At 47.1% G+C, this 13,025-nt stretch overlaps 1 protein-coding gene across 2 annotated transcripts in view; it reads left to right on the forward strand.

Annotated features, from left to right (window-relative positions):
* The window catches only part of Wdr33 (WD repeat domain 33), a 65,864-nt gene that overhangs the window by 22,687 nt on the left and 30,152 nt on the right, over positions 1-13,025 (forward strand). For both annotated transcript variants that reach the window (XM_084597517.1, XM_084597518.1), the window contains exon 7: positions 12,385-12,482. In XM_084597517.1, the coding sequence (XP_084453643.1) occupies positions 12,385-12,482 (98 nt within the window). The remainder of the gene's footprint in view (positions 1-12,384; positions 12,483-13,025) is intronic.

Below are 13,025 nucleotides of genomic sequence, written 5' to 3' on the forward strand. Positions count from 1 at the left end.
CTCAGTTTCTGACGGAGCGAAGAGAAGCAGTAAAAACCTTTGGCAGCTGTGGCTGCTGAGCCTGTGCAGCCCAGCTACACGGGAGTGCGTGCCTGGCGCAGCCGCATGTGCACTCTGAGCAGGACAAGAAGAATAAGGAGGAGGAGGAACAGTTGCGTAAAGAGCACGCTTAGTCGCCACTCTTTGGCAGTGGGGTTCTCATTTTTGCGTTTTTCAATCCCTCGGCTGACAAAGAGGCTGCTTGGAAACGTGTATTTTTATTAGTGGTTTTGAAAGTGAGAAATTATGATTACTTGCTGACAGGTTCTGAAACATAAAGAAAGTAGTGAACGCTGATTTGCTGCTCGAAGGCGAGAGTCGACAGACAGGTAATTTGAGGGATCCGCGGTAGCACCTCTTGCGTCGTTAAGGTGCAGGAGAGTGAGGAATAATGCGGAAGCCCTGATGTCTCTGTACCTGCTGTTCAGAGAATGAAGGGTCCATCCTCGTTGAGAATCATTGGATACGCGTGTACAGACTGATGAGTGCTCCAGGCGGCGGTTGGGGAGCTTCTCTTCTCTTTGTGACCACTCACTTAATGGGGCCCATTCAACTCTTTGAGGACAGACGTTCTAGGCAACCCCCAACAAGGTCAACGAAAGTAAACGTTGCCACCCACAATAACCCATTAGCTTCAGCACGGTGACAACTACACAGGATGCTACTTGCGTTGTGGTGCCTGTTTTCGTCGCATTTTGGGCATGTTCCTTACAATAGCACAAAACATACCAGCAATTACCCTGAGGTTTTTGCCGACAGTGGCCAGGCGAAGTTAGTTCGCTGCTGCGGTGCTGCTGTCTGAAATAAATGACCTGTCTACTTTCAATGATGACTGGTTACCAACTACCTGGATCATTGACCAGACGCCGACGCATGCCATTCCTGCGGCAGTTTTCTCACTACGAAACGAACAGCGATGAAAGGCCTGACGACTTTCGATGCAGACGGATACGTACAGCTCTCTATGGAAAACCGTAGTCTTCCAAGTTCTACAGTTACTGTGTCCACTCTCTAGTTAGCTCCTCAAGCAAGTGCGCAGTTCTGAGCTCTGGAAGCAGGATTGTGCATGAGGATAGAACAATTGACACATCTGTTGTTTGAGGCTGACTTAGTTCCACGTAGGGACAAACAGCGGTGCGAGATATGAGTGGTACGAGATACTTTTAAGGGGGGAGGCTACCTTTTAAAATCAACTTTCTTATTTATTGAGGTATTTGAACGAAATTTTCAGAGTAGGCTCATAGTACAAGCATTTGAAGAACTACCAAGTTTCATGGATCTGGGCTCATTGGTTCTCAGGTTAGAGGGGTATATTGAGATGGTTTACATAGGTCCCTTGGGACAGGCCTAGAGAATTTGCAAAATGTGCTGGCACTGTGAAATTCGTTATGGTCATTCCTGGATTGTTACCCCAGGGCAAGACAATTCTCTTTCTAAATTTCCTTGCCGAAGAGTTTTAGCCCATCCCCAAAATTAGTGTTATTAAGCAGACCTGCATTAACCAAACTATACAGTTGAATCCCGCTATAACGAAATTCACGGTGCACGAAAAAAAATTCGTTCTCGCGGAAGTTCGTTATCGCAAAAATTTGACGTGAAACGCAGAAAGAATTGCCCAAGCAGCAGCAAAGGCGTTTAATGCCAAAAATCTGTAAGCTTGGTTTGCTTATGCTTCACGGCGAGCAACGCCGTCACGCGATTTTCGCATTCGGTCAGCAAACCCATTGCAACATCGTCGTCTCGGACAGCAACGAAATTCCTGATGACATCAAAAGCGTTCATCACCTGTACGGCGGTTGCCGCAGCCGGCGCTTCCTGTACGTCGTCGTCTTCTTCATCGGAAGAGTCCTTATCATTCCGGGCAGCTTTTATGATCTGCTCATCACTCACATCTTCGTGAACAACAACACAAGCGTCAGCGCCGATGTATTCGTCGAGCTCGAGATTAGGCGGCACGGTTCCTATTTCTCCCAGCGTTTTCCAGGCGGCCGCGATCCCCGGAGCCGGTGACGCCTCTTCGTCGTCGTCTGTAACGCCTGGTGTTAGGCCAGCAGAGTGTACGGGTCGACCTTCGGCAAATCCGGCGTGCCTGAAGCAGTTCACAATTACTGAGCGCCCCAGTGTGCTCCAGGCAGCAGACATAATCTGCAGTGCCACGTACAAGTCCACCTTCGTGTCTCGGCCGGTTTCAGTGTTAAAAAGCAGCCGCTGAATTAACCTCCCGCGGTAAGCGCGCTTCAGGCTAAGAATCACGCCCTGATCGAGAGGCTGTAAGACAGACGTGCAATTGGGAGGGAAAAACCTCAGCTCCGTGTTAGTGAGCTTGACTTCGTCGGAGTGATGCGCTGAACAATTGTCCAAAAGCAAGCAAACTTTACGGCCCTGCCGCTTCATGTCGCGGTCGAATGCCATCATCCACTCGGTGAAAATAGCGCGGGTCATCCATGACTTGTTGTTCGCCTTGTACTGCACAGGTAGGCTACGAGTTCCCTTAAAACAGCGCGGCTTGGCACTTTTGCCTATGACTAACGGCGGACGCTTGTCCGAGCCATCCATGTTTGTGCAAAGCAGCACTGTGATGCGTTTTTTGCTGTGTTTGCCGCCGTGACAGCGCTGCCCCTTGAAGTCGAGCGTCCTAGCCGGCAACATCTCGTAGAATAGCCCGGTCTCGTCGGCGTTGTAAATGTCTGCAGGCGCGAAGTTGCTTAAAATTCCGGCCATGTTACTCGCCTTCCAAGCAGCTGCTCCGTCCACGTCTGCTGACATTGACTCGCCGCACAACACTTTTCCAACGATGTTATGGCGGGCCTTGAAACGGTTTAGCCAGCCAATGCTGGCTTTAAAATCATCAATGCCAAGTAGGCATGCATAGTTCAAGGCTTTCTGCTGGACGATGCTTCCGGACAGGGGGACGTTGCTGGCTCGTGCTTCCACAAACCACGCATGCACTGCTTTGTCCAACTCTTCATGAAGGGGCCGCGTCACCTTTTTGTGCTTCGAGGATGTGCCTGAAGCAAGTGTCATTCTCACGCTGTCCTTATTGCCTAGAATCGTTGACAGCGAACTTGCAGGAATTCCGAAGTCTTCAGCAATTGCCGCTTTCTTCCTTCCGCTTTCTGCTTGGGCGATTATTTGAGCTTTTTGCTCAAGGGAAAGAGTTTTGCGTTTTTTCACTTGCGTTGCCATCGTGTCCTGCGGATGAAAACTCGTCTTTGTCGAAGAGAAAGGCAGCGAGTGAACAACGCGACCACGACACAAAGCCAAAATGGCGGAACTGCAATCACGTGATTTCATGCTTAATGTGGCTTTGGATTTGACTTGGACTTCTCGCCAATAAAACTAGTTTCGGTTTCGATTTTGAACGCGAAAATTTCGTTGAAGCGGAAACGCTCTGCAAAAATGGTTCGTTGTGCAGAGAAATTTAGGCCATTAATTCTTATAGGATACTCGCGGGGAATAAAAAATTATTCGTTGTCGCGGAAATTTCGTTGTGGCGGTATTCGTCGTGGCGGGATTCAATTGTTTGTTACTAATTTCAAGCGCAATATCTTGAAAAAATGAAATTTTCTAGCCCTTGGAGATTTATTTTGGCATGCATTAAAAAAAAAAACCATGAAAATCTGATAAGCGGTTCCCGAGATACGGCTGTCCTAAGCAGCCACACTAGGCAAAAAAGTAATTCTGAGAAAACGACCTAGAAGGTTGAGGGAGCGCTAACTTTTTTGTTTGTCAAGATATCTCAACGAAATTTTTAGGGCAGGCTCATAGCATAAATAACTATTAAGTTTCATAACGCTGTATACGCTGTTTCTTAAGTTACGGTAGTACAGTCAAACCCGGATATATCTAACTCGAAGGGGATCGTGAAAAAGTTTGATATACATATCAATAATTCGATATACAGAAATCGGCTTGAGATGCCACTTGCAATCGTGAAAAATGATAATGTATTTGTCGCATAGTCAACCAACTCGCAAATGCACCCACCTCCCACTTTTGCCCCTGCGAATTTCAATGAAAAAAAAAAGAAAAAAGCATTCGGTGGCACGTGCCTCTGTTTCGACCATCGCATCCACAACTCATTTATTGGCAGCGCGCCAAGTTACTACGCGTACAGTGTTCTCCACTGTAGCAGTGATAACGTCACAGCGTGTGTATCTTTTCACAATTCTTTTGATAGATCCTGCGGTGGCAGGGAGTGAATTTGGCAGAGTGCCCGTGATGGGTTCGATTTATCACGCCGTGCTTGAGGCAGTCGTAGTCCACTGCCACAAAATCATTGGAAAGCGTGATAGCTGCAAATGCCGTTTGAAGCGAACAGTGCTAAAAGTCGGTGTCATGATCGCAGCTGATTGCGTGCTATCGTTGATTTATAGTTGTAAGAGTAAACGACTCTCGAAAAAAAAAAAGAACCTGTTGATAGCTTACCCTGCGCCATACGTTCAGCACAAGTAAGGACGACTCGCAAAAGAAAAAAAATTGGTGCTTCTTAACTTCCGCATATGCTACGCCGCACCACGTTCAGCACGACGGCAAAAATAAATGACTCCCGCAAAAAACAATAAAAAAAACAGCTGTCGTCAGCGGCCGCGCGCAGAGCGTTTTGTGACACACAGTGGAGAAAGCGTCTGCCTCGGGCTGAGCTGGCCCGTCCGCGCATGCATAGTGCGTGCTGTTGCGAACGAAGGCCGGGAAAGTGAGAGGAAGGGAAGAGATAAAGCTCGGAAGAAGTGTGCACATGCTTGCGCTTCACTTTATCGCGTTTTTTCCCTCTCCTGAACACCACGGCCACATTGGTTTCCTCTCATTCCTTCACGCACATGGCTAGCAAATGTCACGTGCTGGTGTGCTCCAGCGATCACCGCAGTTGCGCGCGCCTTTGGGAAAAGGGTGCGGCACTGCCCTAGACCAGCCGTCATCGAACTGTGCCCTCTCATTCTTTCCATGCATAGCTTGAAAACGTCATGCGCCAATTGTCAAAGGGTGATGCGATCGTCTTTGGGGAAGGCAGTGCATCTTCCAAGGCGTGATGCGGAGTTCTATATATCGAGCGACCGGTGAAATTGAGTTCGATATATGACGCAGCTTTCCTATCCTCTTACATGTAATTTTCAAGGGGATATTCCGCGAGTTCGATATAACCAAAATTCGAAATATCCGGGTTCGATATATCCGGGTTTGATATATCCGGGGTCGACTGTATATCATATATCCGGGGTCGACTGTATATCATATGGCACGGGCAGAGGCATATTATTTTATTTTCTTTTTGGTTGCCTCACCATATTATATGTATATCATATGGGTCATATGGGTCCAGGCCTGTAGAATTTGCAGATTGTGTTGGCATTGTGAAATTGATTGTGGTAATTCTTGGATAGGTATCGCGGGTCAAGACAGGGGGCTTTTTAAAATTTTCTAGTTTTCTAAGTTCCACTGTAATAATGCCAAAACGCTGCAGGCAGCGGTGTAGGCGGCAGCGACGCGCCTAGTCATGAGGATGGCCTTCGCTTCCATGCACTGAACACCTGTCTCATCTCGAGGCGACCACACAACGTTTAGCATGAAACCGTTCAGAGGGCAGGTGGAGAGATGGTAAATACGGCGATCGCAAAAGTGGCAAAAGGCGAACAAAACGCGTGAGGTACAAAGACATCCAACAACGAAAGCAAAGAGTCGGATCAGACTACGCAGGAAGGCAGCTGGCGGAGACCAACGCGTCAGCAGCCGCAGCAGCCAATAGCAGTCGCCCGATCCCCCGCATTCTCGAGCCGGGGAAACCCGAAAGCTGCTGCGAGGCTTCCAATCGGAAGCAAGCCACGCCTCAACCGCGCCGCCGATGCCGCCGCCGAGGGTGGCAAATGAAAGTGCAAGAATTCACAAACAAAACAAGACCAAAATGCCATCGCTCAATCCAGCGGGAATGAAATGGCACGCGCGTGAAGTTAGGGAATTTTCGGCACTTGCTCGCTGCTCCACGGCTGCCGTTGCTTGTTATATAATTAATTTATAGTACTTCTACGGCGAGTTGGGCATTGATAATTGTGGAAAGAGTAGTTTATAAGATGTATTACCGGAATATTTAATCATCCAAAAAAATCTACTGTTCCGAGATTTTTCCGTTTTCAAGAGTCGTGTCTCCCCTCAACAAAAAGGACTGACAACCATCTCGTTACTGTTTACCACACAAGTTGTACGAAAAAAACGCGCCTTAAATAAATTGTAGTTGTTTTTTTTCCCTTTCCTTGGAACATAACGGCAGCCAGAACGCGGCAGGAGGAGGAGGAGGAGAGCAACAGTTGCACGCGTACACATAAACACACTCTCAAAGGTAGCTCGGAGCAGACGACGCGGCCGTGCTACGCGAAGGTTTTGCCAAGCTCTCCACGGAGCGGTGTAGCGCCCCCTGGCCGAGGCTGTCTCCGCTATAGCACGATCTGCTGCTGTGACCTGCTTCCGCCTGCGCGCTAGCATGATCCGATGCAGTGGATGCGGTCGCCAGTACGTGTGTGCCGCTGGGGAGCATGCAGTTTGGTCAAGACTACTTCACATTTGCAATGTGGCGCCCCACAGAAGCACATCTCACTACACTATAATTACAGTTGAACCCGGATATATCGAACTCGAAGGGGATCGCGAAATAGTTCGATATATCAATAATTCGATATACAGAAATTGGCTTGTGACGGCACTTACGATGCGAAAAAACAAGGTTTCTGTGTTGGCACGGCGGCAGAAATCACCAGCGTTTTCGCTTGCATGTCCATGGCACGCGTCAGTCCGTTTCAGTCGTCTCATCCACAGCCCATTGGCAGCGTGCCAAGATGCTGCGCAGCGATAATGTCAGGGCGCGTTTATCTTTTTATAGCTCCTTCGGTGGCGGGGAGCGAACTTGGCAGAGTGCCCGTGATGGCTTGATTTCACAAGCCTGGTTCGATTTATCACGCCGTGCTTGGGGCGGGCATCATGATTGCAGCAGCTGACGGCGTGCTTTCGCTGATTCATACCTGCAAGGATAAATGATAACAGAAAAAAAACCCGCAAAAAAAGAAACCCTGCCGCTTCTTAACGTCCGCAGCTGCCATATCTTACGCTACGCCGCGATAAAAAAGAATGACTCACAAAAACAAAAAAAAAACAAAAAACAAAAAAAAAAACAGAGCTGCCGCTTCTTAACATCCGCAGGCGCCATAGCCACGTCAGCCGCCGCGCGCGCAGAGGGTTGGGTTCGCAACACACGCTGGAGAAAGCGTCCGACGTCTGTCTGAAAACGGGCTGAGCTGGTTTGGCGCATGCGTTGCAGCGCGTGCTGAAGGAGAGAGATAGCTCGGCAAAAGAATGGGCACACCCACACACATGGCTTGTAAACGTCATGTGTTGGCGCGCGGGAAACAACTGCATATGCGCGCGCCTTTGGGGAATGGGCGCGGCGCTGCCCAGACCAGCCGTCGCCGAACTGTCCCCACTCATTCCTTCCGCGCGTGGCTTGAAAACGTCACGCGGCAAACGGCCACGGGTGATGCGATCGTCTTTGGGGAAGGCCCACTTTCCAGTGCGTGGTGCGGAGTTCGATATATTGAACGACCGGTGAAATTGAGTTCGATATATGACGCGGCTTTCCTATACTTTTACATGGGATTTTCAAGGGGATATTTCGTGAGTTCGATATAACCAAAATTCGATATATCCGGGTTCGATATAACCGGGTTCGATGTATATCTCTCCAGTTAGGCTACCTCAGCCATTCATGCTTTCATCACATTGATGCCATTCCAGTTCACGACTGTAACGCAGCTCCAGGTCATACACATGCTGCCAACGAATGCACGCGCCTTGTGAAGATATAACATTCATTTCCCATGGTCAATGGCGACTATGAAGACTGCGAGGTAGAACTAAACTGCGTAAAAGTGGTTGGTTGTGACAACGATGCCCACTCGCGTCCTTGTCATGCCGAAAAAAGAAGCCTTCGGCCTAAAAACGATCTCCACATTATTGCTCTAGCCAATACAGCCATGCCTCGTTAATATAGACACTTTGGTTTCCGCACAAAAGTGTCCAAAAAGCGAGTCGTTCACTATAACGAATCAGAATTTTTTCGGAAAGAAAGACAAGCAAGAACGGTTAAGGATAAGGTCTGCTTTAGAGCATAATGTAGGCCAGCATTAGGAGCTACAAGAACATTATCAGAGTCACTGTATGCTTCAAATTCGATGCAATTGAAAGTATTGTGATGCAGTGCATAAATTGTTCTCGATCGCGCTTCATTAATAAATTACTTCTACTTTTCATCTCGACGAGCCCCTGCTGCGTAGCAGAATTCAATTGGCTGAAAGTTGCCGAATCCAACTTTCTACAAGGCGCAGGCTGCTCTCAGAGTTTTGCACAAGTGAATTCATCCAATACAAAAAGAAATCGTAACGTGCATCAACTGCCCAACTTTGTCTTATAAAATATGAAAACACAAGCGAAAAGGGCTATCAGTCAGTTATTGGCACTACGTTCATGTGGTGCCTGTCAACAAAATTTAGAAGAGAGGTTATCTTTGAAGCAGAGTAACGATTTAGTTTTCATGGCTGTCCATATTAACACGGTCTTTTTTTCCTTGTCCATTGTCCGGACAGCGAGTTTCCATATTAACGAGATGTAAATGCATGGAAAAAGTTTGGTCCCTTGATAAACTGTCTATAATTCGAGTCGTTCATATTAGCGGGGGTCGTATTAACGAGGCACGACTGTATTAGAAAAAATGCAATTTTCGGTCTCCGTACAGTCCGAATTATCAGTTGCGAAAATGTGCACATCCCTATTTCGGACTTCACGTCAATATTCCCGACGTAAAGTCCAAAATACTGTGCAGGTCTGTATTATTGGATTCTGGAAAGCCAGTTAGGTAATGTATCCAGGATTTACTTTTCATCGTCAGCTGTTGCTAAACCTCACCTTCCACAGCGATAGCCGTCTTGTGAGCTCTTTCTTTCTTTTTTTTTTTTTTTCTAAGTGTCCCAGCAGGGGAGTAACGGTGTGATATTACAATTGTCGATGCTGTTGGGGTTTGTTCCGTGTGTATTCTGCTGCATTAACTGTCTTGATGTCCTCTCCTAGTGTGTTTAAAATGTAAAGTGAAATTCCCGCAGCATACCAGTTCCCATTTTTATAGAGGTGAGCCATGACAGAAGCTGTATCAGTTACTGCCATGCACTTAGAACAACACTGTTCATGTACGCTTGCCAAAAAGGGGGCGATTAGTGGTTTCAATCTTAATCATATTTAGGCACACATACATTTTTTGTCAACTGCTATCAATTTATCTTGCCAGATGGGCTTCCATTGAACCTTGGATTATGCCATAATCTGTTCTTAAAGAGACTGTTATTAAACTAGGGGGCTGTTTTCTATTGACAAGTGCCTGTGGTTGACTGTGCCCAATGTTGTGCAGTGGTTTATGTCCCTTCTCTATTTTTCGTCTCATAAATAAAGATTTTCTCGGTGAATAAAAAAAATCTGCTATACATGCTGGGGCCCATTTGGCCCATCGAGTTACGCGCCGGTTTTCATGTACATGGGCTTTTCAATAAAAAAATAAAAGAGAGTGCTTCTGCACCCTCCTCTGGCATTTCAATAAAGGCTGCAGCTTTTTTTGCTTTTGCAACAAATAAAGGCAAAAAGCCACGCATCATTTGCAAGTGCCGATTATTGATGAGCCTCAATAAAGGATTCGTTTCGGAGATAATGCAAATAAAGAGAGAGACATAAAGGATGACAATAAAAGTGGTTAAAACACTTGCAAACGATCGTGCCGTGTGTTAATTGCGATCTTACACTGGACGCAAGCACACTGTTTTGTTGTTTTGGCATGCTGTGCGTGCTCCCTGGTGGCTGCTGTTGCTGCTGGGTGATGCAACACACGTGGGGCCATGTGTATCAGTGACTTCCATCAGGATGTGTCAACTAGTTGGTAACATTGGGCATTCAGCTGAGGAACAACCATAAGCAAGGAGTGCTTTAACAGATGAAAAAGTAAATTTGGTTCTTTTCAATTAACTTTGGGAGGCAGTCTTTCCTTTTCCTGACAGAGGTGTTAAAGGCTCATCTGGGCCAGTGCCGTGACTGCACAGGGTGGCAATTGCATGCTTCGATGCTAAATTCTCCAGAACTGTTGGGTTACAACTCTGTTGTGGAATTAAGCTGTAGTCCCTCTCTTCAACCATGTGACTGTTAATTGGCATTCATTTCAGAGCAGCCTCACTGAACAATAATAGAGTTGAACGTTGAGCTAGTTGGTCACACATCTCTTGGAAGAAGGCAGCAGAGCAGGTAACAACAGAAAACATAAGAAGCACGCACAAACAAGGACAGCGCTGCACTGACAACTATATTGACCAGAACCCGCACATCTTCTCCCTTCACTTTACGTCTGCAGCCAACTTCTTCCTTGTCTTTAATGTCCTCCTGGTTTGCGCAGAAATTCTAATTCCTTCTTCAACAATACCACTGAAGGCATACTGACACATTGGTCTCTCGAGTCACAGATTGCGTATGCTTCATAAGTTTCCCTTGCTAGCTTACCCTTCATCCTTTTCATAACCTTAAAGGGCCACTGTTCAGGGAAGGACCTTTTAGGTGAAGGAGCCCAGTGTTTCGATCAGGTACTGGAGATAGTCTGTGCAAAACGCTACAGTGATATGCGTGCCGCAAAGCAACGAAAATACAAATCAAAGCTCTCTCATGCTCTCCTTCGGGAAGCCAGCTTCCCCGTTTCCTGCGCTGGCCCATCGAGCCACAGTAATGACGTACTTCCCGCGAACGATGTCCATTGGTCCGTCTCGCTGTCTGAGGGTGAAGGATGGGTGTCTGCCGCTCACTGCGCGCTTTTCCCTCGCGACAGTCTGACTGAATCCAAAGGCGCGCGCTCTCTCGTCCGTGTTTTTTTTTTTTCGTGCAGGCGGAGTGCCACGCCTCACCTCCCGCCAAACGTGGAGGAGGAAGGGGAATTTGTCTTGCGGAGGCTAGACGACCGGGTAGGAGAGTGAAAAACCTTTGTGAGGGAACGGAAGGAGAGAAACACGACAGAATCGGGTGATTGGGGTGGCTCTAACAGCGTTATTAGCTAATCTTTTCAAAAACATTTTGCGGCCTTGCGTTCTGGGGGCGAAGTCTCACAGTCAACGGGGAAGAAAATATTTTCGACCGGAGGGTGCACATTGGGCCTTTAACATTGGGAAGGTCAGCCGGACATTTGTGGTCTCTACAAACGACGCAGTCTGCAGTGCACAGAATTAGCACGCTATGGCAATATCGGACAAGTCTGGCGCTAATCTCACGGTGCACTGCAAAGACTGCGCTGTTGTAGAAACCAAAAATGAAATTCCAGCTGACCTTCACAGTGTTAAAGGAAATTTATGAAGCATATGCAATTTGTTACTCGGGAGACCAATGTTTCAGTATGCTTTCAGTGGTATTGTTGAAGAAGGAATTAGCATTTCTGCGCAAACTGGCAGGACATTAAAGACAAGGAAGAAGTTGGCTGCAGGCGTGAAGTGAAGGGAGAAGATGTGCGGGTTCTGGTCAATATAGTTGTCAGTGCAGCGTTGTCCTTGTGTTTGTGTGTGCTTCTTATGTTTTCTGTTGTTACCTGCTCTGCTGCCTTCTTCCAAGAGCCTCACTGAAAGTGCAATTGTTTTTACTTTTATTTATATTTAGCTTGGAGGCATTTATTTTCATCAAAACCTGTAGAGAAATTCCTAGCCTTCGGCATAGTCACCTGTGGCAGCGTTCCCTGCCTACGCATTGGTCATCCTCTCTAATTGGCCTGGTTATTGTGCATATAGACCACATACCTTAAAACTTTTTTTTTTTTTTTTGCCATCTGCAAACTAACGTACCTACACATTTTAAGGGTCACCAAACTAATTTGTCATGAGATCAATTGGGGTCAAACTTGAGTCCCATCCAATTTCTTACGACTGAAAGTTGTATTCAGCCCTCATTTGCCGACCTAGCTCCCGTAGGGTTACTGTGATGGTTGTGCATGAAAGCACACCCTACTCATTCATGCAGTTGCTGCACATGAACCACTTGCAAGGTTGAGAGGGAGGGGGGGATATGTGGTCAGCTAGATTCTGTTTTACATGAAATGTTACCTTGTTTTGGATGGACGTTCCACTGCATTCAGCCTTTGTGCTTCCTAAGATTTGTAGAAACTGTGGGTACGCATCAGCTCTGCAAACTTTCGGTTGGGTCTGTTCATTTTGGTGGGAGGTGGAGACATTAATGATGGGGGGGGAGATGGAAGAGAGAAAAAGGGCGAACGAGATGTTGTTGTTTCCTCCTCCGCGCCCGCAGCTTCTGCCCGACGGACACAAAATTCACCACCTGTTCCGATGATGGAACAGTGCGCGTCTGGGATTTCCTGCGCTGCTTTGAGGAGAAGATCCTCCGAGGTAAGCTCTCGATGCTCCTTTTAATTAATCTCGCCTCGGCGAAGGCGAGCACATTGCAAACTGGAGCCATGTGACCAGCTTGACTCTAGATAGTATGTACAGTTGTGCTCAATACGAACTGCAACACACTGCATTGGTGGCGGTAGTGTCGTTAGTGCAGTTACCACTTTACTATAATTTTAACTCAAGAATGATAAAGGTACCCTTCTCTAGAAAAATTGCCAGCATTCCTCTGGTATGTGGTAGTTGGTGAATGACAAGACCGAGTTGCCAACTCTCGTAGCTTTTTCGAGATGGGAATGAATTCCCTCTGGGATCTTTTTGTGTCTCCAGGCGGGCACATTTCGATGGCTTGGTTAGAGTGGGGCTTTTTGTCTATGTAGGGTGGCCTTTTGCATGACGCGTTATGCGCGAGATAATGGGGCGTCTTTTAAGGCATTTTTTATTACGCGAGTAGCGAAGTGCATGTACACGAATGAGGAGGAGCTGTAAATAGGCTGTTGGTGCTGTTGCATTGTACATTTAAAGGCTGAGCTTAGGTGT

This window comes from Amblyomma maculatum, chromosome 3, assembly GCF_055883805.1.
Source record: "Amblyomma maculatum isolate TAMU_Amacu chromosome 3, ASM5588380v1, whole genome shotgun sequence".
Taxonomy (NCBI): Eukaryota; Metazoa; Arthropoda; class Arachnida; order Ixodida; family Ixodidae; genus Amblyomma; species Amblyomma maculatum.